This window comes from Serinus canaria, chromosome 3 (genome assembly GCF_022539315.1).
Source record: "Serinus canaria isolate serCan28SL12 chromosome 3, serCan2020, whole genome shotgun sequence".
In the NCBI taxonomy this organism is placed as follows: domain Eukaryota; kingdom Metazoa; phylum Chordata; class Aves; order Passeriformes; family Fringillidae; genus Serinus; species Serinus canaria.
The window spans coordinates 9,452,471-9,473,180 of record NC_066316.1 but is presented as its reverse complement, the minus strand read 5'-3'; the positions used below and the strand labels follow the sequence as shown (position 1 = coordinate 9,473,180).

Here is a 20,710-nt window from a genome sequence, read left to right as displayed (position 1 = left end):
GACAGCCACGCCCCTGTCCCTGTCAGCCCACAGGACCCCAGAACATCCCCTTTTGCTCCTTTCTTGGCCTCTGGGTAATACAATCTATTGTATTTGTGGGTGCCTGACAAAGGAGGGAACAACAAATCTGACTCCATGTTCTCAGAAGGCTAATTTGTTACTTTATGATACTTTATGATATTACAGAACACTAAACTATACTAAAGAACACAAAAAGGATACTTACTGAATGCTAAAAAGATAATAATGAAAACTGGTGACTCTTTCTAGAGTCCCAACCCAGCTTGGCCCCAATTGGCCAAAGAGTGAAAACAACTCACACCAGAATCCAATGGAACAATCACCTGTGGGTAAACAATCTCCAAACACATTCCACATGAGCACAACACAGGAGAAGCAAATGAGATAAGAATTGTTTTCCTTTTTCTCTGAGGCTTCTCAGCTTCCCACGAGAAAAATCCTGGGTGAAGGGGTTTTCAGAAAATGTGAATGCCACAACAATGTATTGAGATTTTTCTGTCTTCCTTGCCTTGGTGCTACAGAAAGGTTCCTGGGTTTCACTGCCAAGAGTGGAACCACAGATTTGATAACTCTAAAACACCCATTTTTAGCAAGAGCAGCTCAATAGACAAGGGCTGGCTGGAACAAGGGAGCCCCCCAGCTGCATGGTGCCAAGGAATGTGAAAGGCTGTTTGGCATCTTGTGTAGTAACAAAATGAGTGGGCTTTCCACAGAGAGGGTCTGTCACTGCCATATTTTCTGAAAAATCCCTTTGCCAGGATTTCTTCTCCTGGGAAGATGAGAAGCCTCAGAGAAAAAAACAATATTATCTCATTTGCTTCTCCCTGTTTTGTTGCTTTGGAATGTGGCTGGAGAATGTTTGCCAACAGGTGCATGTTTGATTGGTTTCATGTGAATTGTTTTTAATTAATGACCAATCCCGGTCCAGCTGTGTTGGACTCTGAATAGTCAGTCACAAGTTTTTCATTATCATTCTTGTTAAGCTTTCTGTCTGTATCTTTCTCTATCCTTTAGTATAGTTTTAGTATAGCATAATTATAATATAATACAATATATGACATGACATAATACAATACAATACAATTAAAATATTATATGATTATGATATATAATGTAATATAATGTAATATAATGTAATGTAATTTAATGTAATCTATAATGTAATGTAATGTAATGTAATATACTGTAATGATAATCTCATATACTATACTCTCATACATTCCTCTACTCTCCTCTACTACTCTCTATCTCTACTCTACTCTCATCTCCTCTCCTCTCCTCTACTATCATCTCTCTCCTCTACTCTCCTCTCCTCTCCTAATATCCTCTCCTCTCATCTCCTTACTCTCATACTCCTCTAATATCCTATCCTCTACTATACTATCATCTCATACTACTATCCCCTCATCATCCTCTGCCTTCTGAGCATCTGGCGTCCGATTCATCTCTTCCCTCATCCTGGAGACCTCACAAACACCACAGGGTCTCTAGACAGGAAAGGGAGGCATGGCAGGTGGGCCTTTTCTCTGTGCTCTGGCTGAGTTCAGGCAAAAAGCCCAGCAGCTGTAAATGAGGTTTGCAGCACTGATCCCTTAGGACATCTATCTTCCTGTACAACCAGCTCACCCCAGAACCTTGGGACCTCTATTCCATGACCCTGTCTGACTGTGCTGTGAGGCTGTCATTCCTGGAAGTGCAGAAGACCAAGGCAGAGAAAAGTAAAATCACACCCCCAAAATTCAATCAGAATAAAAAGAAATTTGAGTCTCCTGCATGCCAGGTGCAGGATGAATACTAAAAAGCACTGGGTTCTACTCTCCCAGCCCCAACCTACCCAAAAGCCAAAGTAAGCTGTCAGCTCAGACACAGGGAGTCAAGGCAGATACACAATAGCTGTAGAGAAACAGAAGCAAGAGTAAGAATGATCTGCCACAGCAGATTTCATTGCCACTGTTTGTAGGCTGGTAATTTTTGCACAGCAATGATTATTTCCACTGCAAAAAGGTGGTTATGTCCCCAAATCCTTCTATCCCAGATAAAACAGGGCTGGGGTCACTGCCATGTGAAAAACATGCTTCACTTCTAGAGTCAGACAGAAGATATTTCATTGTCCAGAACTGTCTGTTTTCCAGGTGGAAAAGGATCATCTGTTCCTGAGTAATTTAAAAACAGAAACCTGTGGCTGAAATCAGTTTCTGTGGCTTTAATTGGTCACAGAGGCAGCCCTTAAACATAATTGTGTTAGACCAGAAAACAGTCTCCATTTTTACCAGCAAATTACCAGTAAATAGATTAGAGCAGCTGTAGCACTGAGAGACCAAGTGAGGAGACAGACACCTGCTTTTCTGTCAAGACCTTTCTGTGACTTGCCAGAGGGCTACGAGTGGCACTGGAACCTTTCCAAAAGCAGCTGCTGGAGATGGAAGGCTAAGGATGTTCATCCCCTCCTTACACCTATTGTTTTATCCACGGGGTAGGCAGAGGGTGAAACTCAGTCTTTTTCACTTCTTAAGGGACAGGACACCCTGCAGAGGATGTGCTTTGTGTCACTTACAATCCAGGGCACCTGGAAAGAAATTCCTTCTCATCTGCTTGTCTCTGGAACAGCTACACCCTTTGTACACAAGGCTGTCTCTCACGTTGCCCACACACACCCTGCTTGCACTCCTTTCCACTTGTGCAAGGTGTGCACAAAGCAAGGAACTCAACTATCCATATCAACTAATGGTAATTAAATATTCCCACTCCTTATTCTCTGCTTGCATCACACAGGAAAAAGTGCAAATCAGTGGGATCTCAGGATTTATAGGAGACATGCTGCTTATTGTCATCCAAACATTCTTCAACTTTGCTCTTTTTTGCAGTGGCAGTTTTCTGGCATTAACTCATTTCCTCTGAGCTGCTGCTTAGAGAAAAGGAGCAAAGCAAAACAGCAGTTTGGATCACAATTCATTCTGATCTCAAACTCCTTTGCCTTCCTTTGAAATTTCAGAGAACTGAGAAACTCCCAGACCCTTGAGAGGACAGGTCTGACACATATAATGGAAAACCAACCCATCACACCTATTTCCTTTATTGAAAATATGAATACAGAGATCAATGACGACAGTGGTTTTGGTAAAGGACAAGAAACATGTTTAAAGCATGATTACAAGTAAACAAAATCCAATTAAAGGCTTAACATTAGACTGTACAAAACATACTTCTGACAGATGGAGCTTTCCCTTTATAGAATTGGAAAAATCATAGTCTGTGTCTCCACCTGGGGGGAAAAGCACCATGACCAGGTCTTGGCAAACTGAGTGGGAAAACAAAAGCACACTGGCCCTTTGCAATAAATTGCAACAGGTAAAATTGACTTTGGATCTCTTTTAATGAAGATACAAAGGCAGTCTGGCAAACAACCCATACATCACTCATGAACACAGAAAGTTTTATAAAAATTCAACAACTCTGCTTTTCTAAATGAAGCAATTGCCCCCAAGTTTGTACCATGATCCCACTGATACCTGACCACTGATTGGTGACGATCAGCTTAAGAGCCTTGCAGGCCTGGGGTACTTCAGAAACTTCCTTCTTCCTGGCATTTCAGGCACTGAGGAAACCAGTGCCAATTCTGTGGGCTGAATCCCTCCCTGCACATGAAGTAGAAAGCACTGCCACCACACACCAGGGCTGTTGTTCATGAAAATGCAAAGCTCAGCTCAAGCTGGCAGTGAAGAGGCAACTGCTGCAGCCAGCAGACATAGTGGATAGAAAGAAATGGGGACTTCTCTGGAAAGAAACTTTAAACTCTGGAAGGGAAAGGCAAAATTTTGATTTCAATTCAAAGCTTTCTATGAGTAGCCTACTCAGTAAAGCACAGTATCCTTCCTTTCATAAGAAATGCTCTTTCCAAGCCCTGCCTGGCTGTGTTTTACCAGACTCAGGGTGCCATTGCACGGGCTGGGCACAGTCAGCTCCAAGAGCCACTGCTGGGACACTGCAGAAGTGCAGTTTTACCCAGAGACTGAGGCTGCCCAGCACAAGCTGTGTCCACTGCAGGACACCATGTGGGCAGCACAGCAGCACCACCTGCTCTCTTGGAATACCCCAAGCAGGCTTCTGAGCAGATGGGCATCCCAAGCACCACAGCTCAGCTGTGGAAATGAGGTTTGTATGGAAAGGACCCCAAGGATCATCTAGTTAAACCCCCCTGCCATGGGCAGGGACAAATTCCCCTAGACCAGGCTGCTCACAGCCCCATCCAACCTGGCCTTCAACATTTTCAGAGATGGGGCATCCACAACTTTCCATCTGCACCACAGCTGTGCCAGCTGTGAATTCATTGTGCTTCTGCAGCTTCCTGGTTAGCCTGGAACCTCCCTGGCAGCCATGGTCCCTAAGCCCATGCAAGCTGAGACAAAAGGGATGCAGGTGAGGGAGTGCACCCATCTCTCATTTTCCCTGAGCAGAGGAATTGGATGACAAATGTCCCAGTGCACCAAAGCATTGCTCCTCACACAGACAGTGTCTGTGAGACAGTTCAGATGAATTAAACCATGGGTCTGTGACCACTGGGACAACAGACAGGGAAATTTCAGGCCAACAAGACAAGGAAATTCTATGTCCATTATGTAAGAAATGCTTTCTTGATTAAAGGAGAAGTGTGCAATCTTGTTCAGAAATAATTTTTCTTCCTCCACACTGTTATTTCAGACTGCGTGGAGACAACTTGTTTAAACAAGTGAGTGCACTTTTTCTGTCAAAAACATTAACTCTTGTCTGCTTCCCACTTGAAAATTACTTAAGGAAGCAGGTTGGGTGGTTTTTTTTTCCCCCATTGCAATGGCAATAAAGCACTGTCTATCTCCTAAAATATTAACATCCTGTCAAACCTTCAAACCTTCTGATCTTCAGTTTCCCAGGAAGTCCACAGGGCATCTACTTACCTTATATAAAATGCATTTCAGTCAGAAGGATGGGATATTTAACAAAGCATGGTGTTCCTTACTGTATTATTCAGTCCCTAGAGACATTTAAAATAATTTTCTTTTAATGCAGCTGATGTCCTCGGAGGAACTCTGGGATCTAAGACACCACAGCTGTCTCTGAGAACATATCATACTTCAAGCAGCCTGTTTCCCATTGTGCTACCAGAATCCCTGCTGGCCAAAAAACTCCCCACACCTTTCCCAGTCCTACAGATCACCTACCCATTTCCCTCCTGCCTTCCCTGCCTCCAGTTAGGTGCACAAATTGTCCTTTTGGTCACAGTCCCCCTGGAAAAAGCAGTGTTGCTCCAATTAAGTTCAGGAATAAGTAGCCCTACTAGCAAATTCTTCTGTACAGCCCAGATGTAAGGAACACTTCAACTGGAATGTGGTCATGACAAAATGAACCCAGAAATAAAACACTGACTCCATTAATTGCAATTTTGAAAGCATAGGAATGACAAAGGCTGCTCTTCCCTGCTATTCTGAGGTTGCTGGTCTGGAATGCTGCTTCACTTTCCAAAAGGCAAGAGGCACTTTTTTTAGAGGACTGTGCAGTTTGTGGGTACCCACAGGGCACTTAACTCTTTGGTAAATCAGCATGGCAGCAGTGCACTGAGGGTATGGAGGAAGTCCAGTCACTGGGGGGCTTTGTGGCTCCTTTTTGCAGCTGCAGCTGCTGGTGCTGGGTTACCTGGGTGGGACATGAAGGGTCACAGGCCCACCATCTCTGGGAAGTCCCAGGACAGGTCCCAGTGGTGGCAGGAACAAATCCATACAAGGAAAGCCAAAGGAGATATTAGAATAATGGGTAAAGTCAAGGAAGAATTATCCTTGTGGAGAGTGGCCATGTCCTTCTCGTGTCCCCAGTAAATAATAATGAAACACCTACTAGAGTACCCAGAATTGCTGAAAAGGCACCACAGCTGCAGTGAAATCCAGCTGCTTAGACTCAGATTTCCAAGCTGAAGGAAAACATTGAAGAAGTGTTTTCCAGGGCTTCTTTTAAAACAGCATGAAGTATTGTGTAAAAAACATTTCCCTGTACAGTAACATTAAAAAGAGGAACATTAAAAAGAGCATCTGCCTCTTGCTTTAGTTCATGTTAAATTTCAGCATGGCTCACGGAAACCACCAGCAGCTGCTCTGCAGCAGCCCTGAGCACAAGGAAAAGGAGTCCCGTGATGGTGGAAAACTGCAGACTGCTCCTAGCCCTGTGCCACCTCAAAAAATGTTGTGGAGTGGAAAAACTAGTTTTTTCCTAGAAGGAAACAGTTTTTTAAAAAAACACCAAGAGAGGACTATGCTGTTTGCCTGGTTATTCGAGACCTTCCACATTTCCAAAGGAGAGAAATTCCAGAGCTTCCTGTTACGAGGAATTCTTCTCCTTGTATTTCTGGTAAGCATCCAGTATCTCTTTGACAACACTTGGATCATCAAGTGTGGTGACATCTCCCATGTTGCTTGATTGCTCAGTGACTACTTTCCTCAGCAGCCTTCTCATGATCTTCCCAGATCGGGTTTTAGGGAGGCGCTTCACCACCTGCAAAGGAGGGAAGGGTGAACCTTTAATGGAACTTGGGTCCTGCTGGAAACCACAAGGAAATCTGGCTGGACTATCCTAAGCCTGGCACACCATTTAATGGCCACAGCTCCTCTGAGGCTCCTGGGAAACAGATCATGGAGCACACAAGATTACATTCAAGGATAGGAGTGTCACTAGCCATATATTTTATTCTAAGTGGATTTTGTTCCCTATTTCCAGGCTGAGTGCTACAGGACTCACAGCTCCTTTAGAAATCAGGTCCTGAATATGCTGTTAACTATTAAAATCTAATTCCACATGAAAACTTAGGCAAAAATGGTGACACAAATCTCAACACATTACCAGAACAGACAGAAATATACATACATACATAGATACAAATAGATATATATATATAAATACACACACACACACACACATATATATATTCCACTTTACAGAGCAGGAATATAAAGCAACACAATTCTGCACATCAGCTGCAGGGTCTCCCACTCAAGGGGTATCTCCTGTCTGCTGATGTTTCTCTCTGCCTGGTATCTGTCTGCCCACACACCTTCCTTCATAACCAGAACAATCTTAAATGCCTTGGCCATGCCTCCTGGGAAGGACTTAGCAGCAAATTCAAAGGCTTTAGGATAAATGTAAGCCTGAGGAAGAGTTCTCAGACACTGAGCAGGGACACCAACAGGTCTCACATTTTGCAGCACAATCAGGCCAGTAGGCTACAAAGTTCTGTAGCATTAACTGATGGGCAAGGAGAGAGTTAGAGGACTTCTCTGCAGGACTATCCCAAAACACAGGGAAATGGAGGCATTCCCTTGCACACCTGCCAGTTCTGGAAGCTTCTCCAACCCACTGAGGATATCCTGGGCTGTTCCAAGTTGAAGGAGCCACTGTTGCCTGTGCCTTGGTGTCCACCTTACATGCAAGTGGCTGAAGCAGAGCCCCTTAAAGAAGAATCTGGTCACTTTCTCCAAGAAGAGAGAAATGGATGCAGGCAGACCTTGGGGGACAGCTAAGGGGCAGCTTTGTGAACTCTTCCCCTAACAAATAAAGGGAGCTGCTGAAAGGTGAGGAGGTTTGAGACAGAGCTTGGGGCTCATCAGTGCTTCCAGGGCCAGGCCTGCTGTGCAGCAGACACAGTCAGTGCTTTGAGGTCTGGTGTGGATGCTAATCATCACTGCAAGCTAGCTGGGCAGTGCCACTGCCTCTCAGTGCCTCTCTCACATGCAGACAGACCACTGCACCTGCCCTTCCCCTCCCTGGATCCCTCCTGCCAGTTCTGTTTTCCTGCCTCTTTCTCCTGCCAGAGCAGCAGCACTGCAGGCAGGACAGTGAGCTTGCTTGATGTGAGCATTTCCTGCTGCTGGTACCAGTCTCAGTCTCCCACTTACCAGGATGTGGTCAGGCACAGCATACTTTGCTATCCTGGAAGCCACTATGGCTTTGAGCTCTTCTTTGATGTGGTCTACACGAGCTGTCTGCTCCTTTAGCACTATGAAAGCAAAGGCACCTGGAAGACACGTGGGCAGAAGCCACAAACATCACATTAGATACTGTCTGGAAAGACCAAGGATGCCCATTTGAATGTCAAGGAAGGTTTCAAATCATTCCTATGCACAATCTAGGGGCTGACAAGAAAACCACTGATTTTTTTTTACAAAAGCAAGTCAGACTGCAGCCCTCAAGTGATGGCCCAGCCTTTTCTTGGCATCTGTGACTGATGTCAGTGACAATGACAAGCCAACACGAATGACCAAAGTGTTACTGGGATCAAAGGCTGGCCAATGTGAATCAGCCATTCCCATCCTGTTCAAAGGACATTCCTAAGCACAATCCTATTAAAGGGAGCTCCACCATACACATGAACACTATGTATGGAAACAGTTTAGGGAGTAACAGCCAGGTTAGGAGCATGCAGCTGTTTTCCTGGCTATCTTTGTCTCTTGGGGCTGCAGTGCCAGTCAGCCTCCCATTCCCTCAGCAGCTCCTAACACGCAGGGTTAGAATTTTAGGGAAGTATATGCAGATATCATGTCAGGACACTGCTTTTCACATACCTTCTCCTTTGATCTTATGTGGATACCCAACCACAGCTGTCTCAGGAACCTCAGGGTGATCAGCCTTCATAAAAAGTCAAGCAAAAATACACAAATCAGAACTGCTTCAAGCCCTACAGGAAAGCTGGATGCCAACCTCCTACTGTGGGCTCAGCTGGTGGCCACGGCCACAGGCACATCTCAGGGAGTAACTCTGTACTGGCCCTGCTTTTATAAACAAAAAATAACTACCCACTGCTAAGCCCACTGCACACCAAGCTGAATCTGCAGCAGCTGGAAACCCTCTTTCTCTTCCTTTGTGGTCCCAGGGGGCAACTGGGCACTGCCAAATCACAAGCAAAACCCGTCTTGCAGTGCTCAGTGCTACAGAGAACTGTGGCCAGCAGAGGTAAAAAGTGAAGTGGCCAACATCACAGCCCACACTGGACTTGTGTTTATAAGTGCCCAAAGCATACCAAAAGGCAGAAAGAATCAGATTTCTTCATTCCCTAACCCAAATGCATTTTTGTTACTATGCCACACATCAGTGATTACTTCTGTTGCTCTGCAGAGTTTAATTTAATATTCTTCTGCAATAAGATGTGCACAGACCAGAAGAAACCATGCATCTGCATCCCACAGCCAGGAATGGATTATGTTATCTTGAATTAGCTAAAAATATGAAAGTAAACATCATAGAGCAATCTAGGCACATAAATATATCTTCTTTTACACAGGCACACCCATACATAGATTGTGAGAGGAACTGGAGCCTATAGCTATGATCAGAAACTTGCACAGACAAAAGAATTACCCACAGAGGATAAAGTAGGATCCTGTGCTCCATGCAAACACAGCTCAGGTTCATCAGATGTTACATTTACGTGCCATTTGCAAGACAAGGCACATAATACAGAAATAAATATACTGGTCAAGCTTTAAATATAAACCTTCTGAGAACTTTTTGTTTTCAATGCCCAGAGGAAATATTATTTTCTCTCAAAATGACAGGCTAGTTTTGCAGCTGACATAAACCAATGTTGCTTTATGTTTAACATTGCTGAATTCTCAGGCATACTCAGCTAGTTCAGGTAAGTAGGAACCACAGGTTTAGGAAGGAGAGGTCAGGTATTGTCACAGACATGTTTTATGAAAAATCCTTTCGTTAGGATCTTTTCTCCTGAGAAGCTGAGAGGCCTCAGAAATGAAATGTAAACAATGATTATCTGCTGCTGTGGAATGCAACAGGGAGATCTGTGATTGGTCTCATGGGGTTGTTTCTAATTAATGGCCAATCAAAGTCCAGCTGTCCCGGGCTCTCTGGTCAGTCACAAGATTTTATTATCATTCCTTCCTTCCTTCCTTCCCTTTGCTAGCCTTCTGATGAAATCCTTTCTTCTATTCTGTTAGTATAGTTTTAGCATATCATTTTCTTTTAATATAATATATATCATAAAATAACAAATCAGCCTTCTGAAACATGGAGTCAAGATTCTCATCTCTTCCCTCATCCTGGGACCCCTGCCAACACCACCACAAGGTATTAGCAGAGGGGAAGGAAGAAATAGGAGAGACACTTATGGAGTGTCCAGCAGCATCCAAAATAAAACTGCATCACTGAAACCCAGCTCTGACAGCTCAGTTGCAGGCACTGCCCACAGTGTGGCTCCCCTCACTTGCTCATCTGTGGTCTCCTCAGGAAGGGAACCTTTTCCTCTTGCACCTTTGCCATTCATTGTGCATCGGGCTGTGTCTGTGCAAGGACAGGGGTTTGAGGGCAAGAGACAAAGCTGCTTTGAACGGGTCACCCTACCCACAGACATGCCCTGACAAGGGACCCCCACCTGCTTGGAACTTACCATTGCATCTTCAATTTCTGCTGTCCCCAGCCTGTGTCCACTGATGTTAATGACATCATCCATGCGCCCTGTGATCTGGTAATAGCCTTTGGGGCACCTGTAAGCACCATCCCCTGTGAAGAAGTAACCTGCAGAAAGACACAAGGCACATCAGCAAGTGTGCCAGTGTGTCAGAACCCAGGAAATTCCTCTGGCTGCCCTGGATGGCTAGAGCCCCTGCCAGGGGGGGCTCAGAGACCTTGGCACAGAGCCCAAGACCCCTGTGCCTTTGATTTTGACCCATGGAAAAAATTACCAACCTTATATGAGGAATTACAAGCCAGGAAAGTTTAAGTAGAATGATAGTTAGTTTTTCAGAGAGTGAAAAGTAGTATTTTGGGGTTTTTAGAATGGGGGCTTGGGGTCCCAGGATGGAGGAATTTGGACGTGCCTTGTCCTTTTCTCTCCTTCTTCCTAGCCTCCATCTTCTGGGGGATGGTGTCACTTTTGGATTGGTTTAGAGTAGGAACACACTGTCTAACATAGATGATAGGTATTGGAAAGTTATTGTAAATACTGTACACATGGTTTTTAGTATAAAAAAAAGGGTGGCCAGTGTGCCACAGCCTGACCTGCCAGACAGACCTTGGTGGGTCAGAGAAAGAATGTTAAAGATAACAGCAAATAAACAACCTTGAGAACCAGAACAGAAGAATCCTGACTCCTCCTTTGGCTGCTGGGCTGGGAAAGGAGACTCTGACACATCTCGGGGTCAGCCAGGAGCACAGAGCCCCCCCAGAGCAGGGCTGGGCTGTGCTGCAGGACAGACCCTGCTGTAGGATGGCCATAGGGCAGGGTGCTTCAGGCAGCTCCCAGGCCTTCCCAAGCTCACAGCTGTGGGACCTGCCTCCCACCATTTCCCATAATTTCCCATCATTTCCCACTCCCCTCTGCCATCCCTGCCCTCCTCTGCTCCACCTGGGCTGTGCTGCCTCCTAATGAGCACCTGAACAGCACCAAGATGGTGAAGCCCAGGACTCTGCCAAGATGGACAATTCACTGCAGGCCATCAGCAGCAACCAGTGGCTGATGTTCCTGCAGTGAAACCAAGCCCAGGCACAAACCCAGCCGTGCTCAGCTGGATTTACAGAACCAGGAGGGGCTCTCTGATCTCTCTAGGCTTTGCCTGCCTCCATCTGCACAGCAGCTGTGTGCTCACACCTCTTGGTGCACACACAATACTAAGGCAGAACCACTTCAAATGCCATTTGCCATCATGCCCCAGGCTACTGGTCAAGCTCAGAACTGCTGCTGGCAGCACACAGTGGAAAACTCCAGGTGTTCAGCTGAGAGGGAGCAGCTCTATTCCATTTTGCACATGGGAACACTGCCAGTTTTTTTAAATCACACTAGGATGGATGAAAAGCCATTTTCCCTCTCAGCTAACGAAGATCCAGATCCCAGATAACAGCCACCCTCTAGCATGTGAATGTGGGAGAAACACTGCTAATCAGATCAGCTAAAAATTCCAAACCACCCCATGATAAGCATGGAGGGTCTAAAACACATGATGGAAACTGGAAAAGGTCCAGGGTTTCCTGGAAACTCCAGTGTCACTGAGGAACATCCTGTAACACAGATTGTGTTGGCTCTTCACCAAGCCCATGTTTGGATCAAAAATGTTCCAGTGGCACATCTGAGAAGCAGCAGGCAGCTACTGCTGTGAAATCTGAAGCTGGTTCTTGCCAGGACCCATTATTGCCCCATTCATGGACTTTCAGTCATGTTCTCTGCTCTTCCAGATCAATTAAACAACTATCAACTAAATACCAATGAGACATCAGATGCAAATGTAGAGAGTAATAAGAGACTACGGGGTCATTCAATTTCTTGTATCAGTTTCCCATTCTTATTATCCAGCCCATTTTGTACAATTTTCAAGACTGCCTGTGTAATTCTTGCCACCCTGTAGCTTTCAAATCCCTTTCAGTTTCTTCTCCTGAGTGAAGACAGTTTTCTTGTCCAATGTCCTACAAAAAATGCTTCCCTGACACTTCTAGTTACTTACCAGATGACTTGAACATATTTTAAAAAGGAAGGTTGCATCACAGGGTTAAGATTCAGTGATGCATGAGGTATTTCCCATCCAATATGCCTTTTTCCAAGCGAGATGCAAAGCTCCAGAGAAAAGGTGCTTGGACTTTAAAGCCTGGGCAATAAAGTTTCTAGAAAATTTCTTTCTGGAAATTTTTTGTTTCTTTTGACAGCTAGAAAGGTCAACACTACCTAAAGCCATCACGGCCTGCTTGCAACCTGTGACACACACCCCAGGCCACCATGGTACAGAAATACTCAGTATTCATGCTGAATATTCAATATTCAATAACTTCATGCTGAAAATATTCAGTGTGCTTATAGTGCAGTGAAACTGCCTTCCCTTGGCACTCTCCTTACCTGGGTAGGCTTTGAAATAGGCATCAATGAAGCGCTGGTGATCTCCATGGATTGTTCTGGCCATGCCAGGCCATGGCTGGGCAATGCAGAGTGCACCAGACACATCATTGCCCTCTATAACCTCTCCCTGCAGGTTCAAGCACAGGAAGGATGAACAGGTGAACAAAAGAGGAATGATAAAGAGCCTCTGTGTCACTGATCCAGCAAGAGTCACCCTGTTGCTCACTGCAGACTGCCAGGGGAGGGTCACAAGTGGAGAAAATAAATGCAAACAACTCTTCTAGACACTTGCAATGCCCTGTTGGCAAATCTGTATGGACAACTGAGATATGCTCTCTCTATATATAAATAAATATATAAATTGCTCATCAATTCCACCATTTTTAAGGAGAAACAAGCAACCTTCTGGATCCTGTTCCTTTGCCATCCAAAAGGTGATTAAAGCAGAAACACACACCAGCTTCTCATCTGGGCACCCAGCACAGCTCCAACTCACATTCTCATCCATGAGCACAGGCACAATCCCAAAGAAAGGTCTCATAGCCATCGCTGGAATGATCTCAGCTTTCTCCTCCGAGGGCCGTGGGGCAATGCAGATGCCACCAGTTTCTGGAAGAAAAATGAAAAACAAAGTTTATGTAGTCCATTCACTGCTGGGTGAAAGCAAATTTCAGATCTTCTTAGGTCAAGAAGAAAACACCTTGCAAGAAAGAGCCGCTGGGAATAACTTCTGCAGGACCAAAAAGCGAAGACATCTGAGAGCAGCACAGGCTTGGGCAGCCTCAGCAGCCCCACTTCCTACCCAGAAGTGATTTTACACTTGTAAGCATAAGCACATCAGGGGATTTATCTCCCTCTAGTGTTTCTACAGCTGTCTAAGGTTAGCAGGAAAAACACTTCAGGAGTCTGAATTACTGTTATTACAGAGTATGAGATTAACCCACCCCTTACAGGCAGGCTGAGCTTATCTTCTAGTCAAAATTGAACCTCTTAATCATCCTTTTTCATTCCTGCTGGGATGAACATTAAATCAGACTCCAGCCTTAATGAGGTCTTTTCTATTCTAAATCTAATTCAGAAACACAAGAGAGAAACAAAAAGGAGAGTAAGGCTTTTAAGAATACAGCTCCATAAATAAAGGTATATTCTGCCACATGGAGAGTGCATTCCTCTACCAGCTTTGCTGAGCTTGTGAAAATTGAAACCAGGGGTTGGAATGGCTGATTTTGACCCTGAATTTGCATCCAGCTCTGAAGAAGGGTCTCTGATGTCCTTAAGCTTTAGATTTGCAGTAAATGTTTTCACATGTGGCTCACTCATAGAAGCATTTCCCATTTCATCGATGGGCACGCATTCACTTCTTGTTTCTGTAACTTTTGAAAAGAACAGCTTGAATTGTTCCAGGAAGAAGCACCCCAGACACCTGCTGCCCTCTGCCAGACAAAACCTGCATCAGAACAGGGATCCTGACTGAGCTGAAGGCTGCTCTTGCTAAGTCAGTCCTCATCCAGCAGCAGCACTGAGAGCTGTGTGTTTGCCACATCCCCCCCATCCTGCAGCCAGCCACACTCCAGGCAGTAAAGTCTCACTCCTGAGGGAGCTGCATGGCACCAAGGGTGCCTTAAAAATTATTTGCAAGGTGAAGACCTATTATAAGTTGGTTTAGAAGTACCAGCTTTAGCCACTGTCAGATGACATCAAGCAAAACTTCTAGGCTGTACCCTGCCCTTGTGAAGCCTTTCTATTCAGAGGCAGAGCTGGCAGAGAAAAGCTGTGTTTCCACATTGCCTGTGGCCATGCTGTCAGCAGGGTACAAACCCACCCAGACTTTGGGCAAGGACAGCAGAGTCTGAGCTGGGGATGGGCGCTTTGAACGAGGCTCCCCTCTGCCATGGAGAGATCCTGGCTGGCAGCAGAGTAGAGCTCTCTGCCACCACAGACAGACTGGAGGAACTGCTTCTGGACTGTTCCAGAAGCACCAGCCCAGTCTAACCAATGTGAGACAATGCCAACAACAAAAGCTTCCAAGGGGTACCCAGAGATGTCTTTCAAAACCAGTTTCTCTTCTGTCGGGACCCAGGACATCCCTCTGTCTTCCCTGGAGGACTCCAGACCCTGGCAGGGGGCTCAGAGACCTTGGCACGGAGTCAAGGACACCTGTGCCTTCCATTTTAGCCCCTGGAAACAACTACCAACTTTGTGTGAAGATTTACAAGCCACAAGGATTTAAATAGAATGACAGCTAATTTGTCACGGGGTGAAAAAGTAGAATGTTGGGGTTTTTAGAATGAGGGTTCAAGAGGCAAGATGGAGGAATCTGGGAGTGTCCTGTCCTTCTTCTCCTTCTTGCCCTCCATCTTCTGCTGAGGTGGTGACACTTCTGGATTGGTTTAGAGTAGAGACAGTTTGTCTAACATAGGTGATAGGTATTGGAAAATTATTGTAAATAAAGTACACATAGCTCTTAGTATAAAAAGTTAACACCACCCAAGGGCAGGCAGTGTGCCACAACCCGACCTGCTGGACAGACCTCAGTGGGTCAGAGAAAGAATGTGTTAGATAAGAAAAATAAACAACCTTGAAAAGCAAAACCAACAAATTTTGACTTCTTCTTCAGTCACGGGGCTGGGAAAGAAAACACTTTCCAGGACCTCGGGGGTCACCTCAACCACAGAAACCCAAGACTCTTCATGGCTGGTTTTTTTTTTGTGAAATCAGTGACAAAAGTGAGAATAGCTAGTGTCTCTCCTGCATCACGAAGAACTACGCCTAAAACTCAAACACAGCTTTGAATCTCCTCCTGTCAATCACAGCCTGGTATCTTAACAGCAAGATCCATAGGAATTTTTCATCTGCACTCACCGCACTATCAAAATTGCTTCTCATAATTGCTCTCTCACTCATTTGCCTCATCCAAAGACTTTAAAGTGGATTCTTAAATCACCATTTGCTGATGCCTGCCAGGCTTTATTAGCTGGCAACAGGTTGCTGCTTTGGAGAGCAGTGTCCCGTGGAGGACACTGCACACAGCAGCACCATCACCCAGCTCTTCTGAAGCTGTGTAGGAAAGGTGACACTGCAGGACCACAGCCAGCATCCATCACATTGCTCCTGTGATCTCTTCCCACGCTCCTCTTCTGTTTAAATGGCAGATAGAATCTTTCCAAGATTAAATTGGCTTCCTCTTCATTAAAGCATCAACTGTAGAAAAAGATTGATTCCACTTTCTAATAAAATCAATGTCATGAATATTAATCATTAATTATGCTTCCAGGAGCTGGTAACTGTTTACCTACAAAACTGTGCCTGCTTCAAGGTGAGACCAAGTACTCTGCACAAACAGAATGTCCAGTGAGTGCTTTTTAACCCCTCACCTGACAAAATCCCAGAAGAGATACAGTTTAATACAAGACATAACACTGTACTTTGGAGGAAATAGATAACACAGCATTAACACTGCATGCACCAGTTAAACAAACCAAAAAGTGTTAGGGCAAAACTGCATTCTTCTCAATGATGTGCAGTAATCAACTGCTTCTCCATGGTGTTTTCTTTCAGAGCAGTGAGGAAGAAAGTATATGATGAGCAAAAACCTAGCCAGTCATCTTCCCTTCTGCTCAGCATGTAGGAACCCAAAGGATTTAAGAAATCAGTAGGTGAAGTAGAGAGCAGTTAACATTGCTGCTCTGGTGGTTTTATTTCAAATCTGAAAATTAAAAAAAAAAAAAGAGCCTGCAAGTCTGGTCTGGATTAAATGGAACTTGGTTGTGTGCCAGAAGAAAATTTATCACACTGAGATAGAGAGCCTGCTAGCAGGAATAAGGACGAAATCAGGAGCAGCTTGACTGGAAAGGGAATGAATATGCTGCTCAATGGTAGTTTAAGACTATTTTTCAGCAGAGGCAGAATGCCAGCAGCTGTGCTCCTGTCTCCATGGCAAACTGGATCTCATGACTTGAGAAGGACATATTGCAAGACACCTCTCTAGCAACTCCTGAGTGCTGGTGCCCAGAAAAGAGAGGACTGGCTGCTGAGGAAGGAGCCAGGAAGGAGCTGCAGGGCTCCTCAGAGCAGAGGGCCCCACCAGGCAGTACAGCCCCACTTTGGGTACAGCACGTGGCCTCTCCCTGCAGCTGGCCAGGTCAAAAAACCTCAACTGCTGCACACAGCTGGGCCAAGCATGCTGCCAATACACAAGTGCATCCTTTCTGAGGCATCAGAGCTCCAGGGCCAATGCAGCCACAGAATATCCATTCAATCAAGGGAGAAGGTGCTCCTCAGCAGCCCTGCTGGGTGATGGCCACTGTCCTCCAGCCACCTGGTGGGCAGCCAGCAAATGGTGATTTAAGAATCCACTCTCCTCACTCCTTTGCAATCTGCCAGAGCAGTTGCACCAGGTCCCTTTGACTACACAGCTGAGTTTTCCATCCTGCCCTGATCATTCCCAGGAAAGAGAACAAAGCACACCTAAGTACAGATTGTGGCTCTGTGGTGCTTTCAGTGCTTCTGCATGGTAACACCATAACAAGGTTAGTACAGCTAACAAACTGAAAATGAGTTTTGCAATTCAAGCTGACTATTGCCAGCTTTGCCCAGAAATTCAATCTCTGCCTCATATTTCTAGCAGCAATTGGCATTTTCCAGCACTCAAAATATCAATTAACATTTAGAGGAAAACAAAAGACCCAGCACTGCTATTGCTTTTACATGTTGTAAAAGACATTCTGCACGTGACATTGCTGTTTTGTGCAGAAACTCCCCAGAGACTTTCAAAAGCTTATCCAAGTGCCAGGAGGGTTTTTTTGACAGACTTGTTGGATCAAACTGAAATGTGTTAATCCCTCTCTCCCCACCAGCAGCCTGTCACCCTGATTTTCTAATATTTTCTAAGCCTTCTGATGTTTACCTCCTTGTGGAGAACTTTCTCACACACTGTCTGGAGATAACACGTTGTTTTGCATTCCTTTATGGAGGAGGAGAAACTTGATGGGCTGGTAGTTTGTCCAGTGGCATTGGAGAGGTGGCACTGTCACCCTCCAATCCACTGTCACTTTTGGAAAACTATAAATATTGGGGTCAGAAAATAAACTTTCTCTTTTGCTTTTCACCTTGGAGCAAGGTGCGCGTCTGGTTCTTTCGTGTCCGGTAGCGACAGCAGCCTGTCACTGGTCAGGGTCCCCTGTGCCCCCCAAGGCTGCCTCTTACCTGTCTGCCACCACGTGTCCACGAGGGTACAGCGCCCTTCTCCCACCACCTGGTAGAACCACTGCCAGGCTTCCTTGTTGATGGGCTCTCCCACTAGACCAAAACATGAAAGAAAACAACCTGAGACCCAGGAGACTGCAGGCAGCTCATTCTCCCTCTTGGTGCACAACCAGCTGAACACATGATGTCCAAGCAGAACGCTCACCACACTTCTCCTGGGATGCACAAAGGACTGTGATGCCCTCATGTAACTGAGGACTGACTTTTTCCAGAAGGACCAAAAGGCAAGAAATGAACACCACTGAAAGTAACTAATCAATGCAGGTCATGTATTAAGAACCTCCAGAATAGGAAATAATGCAGGAAAATGCTGCTTGGGTCACCTGTGGCAGTAAAATTCAAAGTGATGCCCTTTAACATAAGATAAATCTTTTTAGTCAAGAATGTGATCCTGCAAAATAATATAGAAAGCAGGCAATCATACAAAAGTTCAATGGATCCAAAATGTGATTTTGTTGCTTCTTCTGCTGAGAAAATATTTGAAAAGCCAGATACAGAGCCTGCTTTATCATCTTTTTTCTAACCACATTCCACGTGATCAGCTGAGCTCCTCTGGCATCTTCATTTCACCAGCTAGAACCCTTTGTCATTTTCAGACAAAGATTTGATGTCCCTTACCTGAACCCAAAACCCTCAAGGAAGATCTGTCATATTTCTTCACCCACTCCTCTCCATAATTCAGCAGCAGGCGTATCGCCGTAGGTGCGCCGTAGAACTGATTAATCTTCAACCTTTGCACCACCTCCCAGTAACGACCTGCAAATCACAAACTGGCTTCTTACCCTCCCTTCCAGCACTGACACGCTGCTGCAAACGCTCAGCTGAAAGGTTAACAGCCAAAGCTGGAGCTGTTACTACTGTGAGTACACAGCAAAAGCCATGACAGCTTCTTTTTCCTACCCTGGATTCACAGATGTTCCTGGGTGTTGTACACACACAATCCAGAGCAATGAAGCTTACCTCTCCTGAGCAGGCAGGTCACACTGGACAGGTCTCTAAACCTCTTCTGCCACATCCAGCCAAGCCTTTTCCCACCACTTCCTCACCTGGGTCAGGGTACACTGGAGTGCTTTCAAACAGGACAGAGGTGGCTCCATTGCAGAGTGGTCCATACACAACATAGCTGTGTCCTGTGATCCAGCCAATGTCGGCCACACAGCCAAAAACATCTCCTTGCTGGTAGTCAAACACATACTGCAAAGAGAAACAGAAGGCCAGCTGATTTCCTGTTGGAGGTGCTCACAGGAAAGGTGCTGGACTGGGCATCCAGCTGGGAGCAGGAGAGGGCAGGGGGCAAGTGGAGCCAGGCGTGGGGGCCACGGCCACAAGAAGACCAGCCCGAGGTGAGGAAGGCAGTCAGAGGGACCAGTACCAGGCTGGAGCAACAACGCTCCAACCAAAGCTCAGAGCCTTGGATACCTAAGGCTGCCTGCTCCAGGTGGTCCACAAGGCAAAGCTGGTTCTGAGTCGCAGGGAAACTGCAGACCACAGAGTCTCAGACCCTCCACCAATATCAGCAGATTTCCAGGAGAGATCTGGAGGAACTCATACGTGCCCATAAAACATTTACTGAGAAGTATTCTTAGCTGCTCAGCTTCCCTATATAAATGCATCACTTTCCAGATGCTACCCTCTCCTTGCTCATCACATTCAAGGCAAAGATCTTGGAGAACTCATTATCTCCTCTTGGATATGGCAAATGCTTCCCACTGTAAATCTAACTCCTCTACCAATGGTGAAGAGGTCCTGACTCATAAGGAGTCAGGTTTATGGATCAGAACTAAAAGAAAACCCCGTGAGTGTGTGACAAGAGTGTCACATGTGAGTGCAAAGACCACAGAGATCACACAGGTCAGCTGATCCCTTTGTCTAGAAAAGACAATTCTCACCTTACTTTCCCAAGTGCCTTTCCCTCTCATGCACTCTGCAGGTGGAGAAAATGCACCAGGGTGCAGATTTACCTTCTGCACTAAGAAAGAGGTGCCTTGGTGTTTATGCTGTCACTTAGAAAAGCTGACATTAAAAAAATGCCCTTCATGCAGAGAAGTCTGACACTTGAACATTCAAATCTTCTAAAAATGCAACCATGTCAGCCTAAAGAAAGAAAACCTTCACATGAATTGTGTGTGATTACAAACAGGGTGATACCACTAAAACCAGATGGAGATCTTTCACCACAGTCCTCTCCTCATTTCACTGTTACCTTTTAATATGCAGACCTCAGACCAGAAGCTTCAAGAAGCAGTGCCTTGACTCTTTCCATTTTCATGAGAAAGGAGGTTAAAATATTTTCCCTAGATCACCCAGAAAAGCAGAACAAAAGTGCAACCACAAGAGGAGAAATACAATTTCTGTTCTTCTGACAACAAGTACTATGTGAAGAGGCTGGTTTAAGAGTCCAGATCCTCTCTGGAATAAAAATGTGCAGCATCCCAAAGCAAAATACAACAATAATATCCACATTATCACTGCCAGTAAGACACTTTCCAGAATTTCCTCAGCTGGAAATTTTGGGCAGCTAACATTGGCACATTTTAAACACAAGAACAGCGCTGCCATTTCCCTGCTTTCATA

The 20,710-nt window shown here is 45.3% G+C and overlaps 1 protein-coding gene across 2 annotated transcripts in view; it reads right to left on the bottom strand.

Annotated features, from left to right (window-relative positions):
• Window positions 1–3,078: 3,078 nt before the first annotated feature.
• The window catches only part of ACSS1 (acyl-CoA synthetase short chain family member 1), a 33,399-nt gene continuing 15,767 nt past the window's right edge, over window positions 3,079–20,710 (bottom strand). For both annotated transcript variants that reach the window (XM_018921016.3, XM_050972258.1), the window contains exons 6-14: window positions 19,183–19,330; window positions 18,755–18,892; window positions 18,077–18,169; window positions 13,368–13,480; window positions 12,872–12,998; window positions 10,439–10,566; window positions 8,601–8,664; window positions 7,935–8,053; window positions 3,079–6,537 (exon numbers count right to left, since the gene is read on the bottom strand). In XM_018921016.3, coding sequence (XP_018776561.1) covers window positions 6,364–6,537; window positions 7,935–8,053; window positions 8,601–8,664; window positions 10,439–10,566; window positions 12,872–12,998; window positions 13,368–13,480; window positions 18,077–18,169; window positions 18,755–18,892; window positions 19,183–19,330 — 1,104 coding nt within the window. In that variant the 3' untranslated portion in view covers window positions 3,079–6,363. The remainder of the gene's footprint in view (window positions 6,538–7,934; window positions 8,054–8,600; window positions 8,665–10,438; window positions 10,567–12,871; window positions 12,999–13,367; window positions 13,481–18,076; window positions 18,170–18,754; window positions 18,893–19,182; window positions 19,331–20,710) is intronic.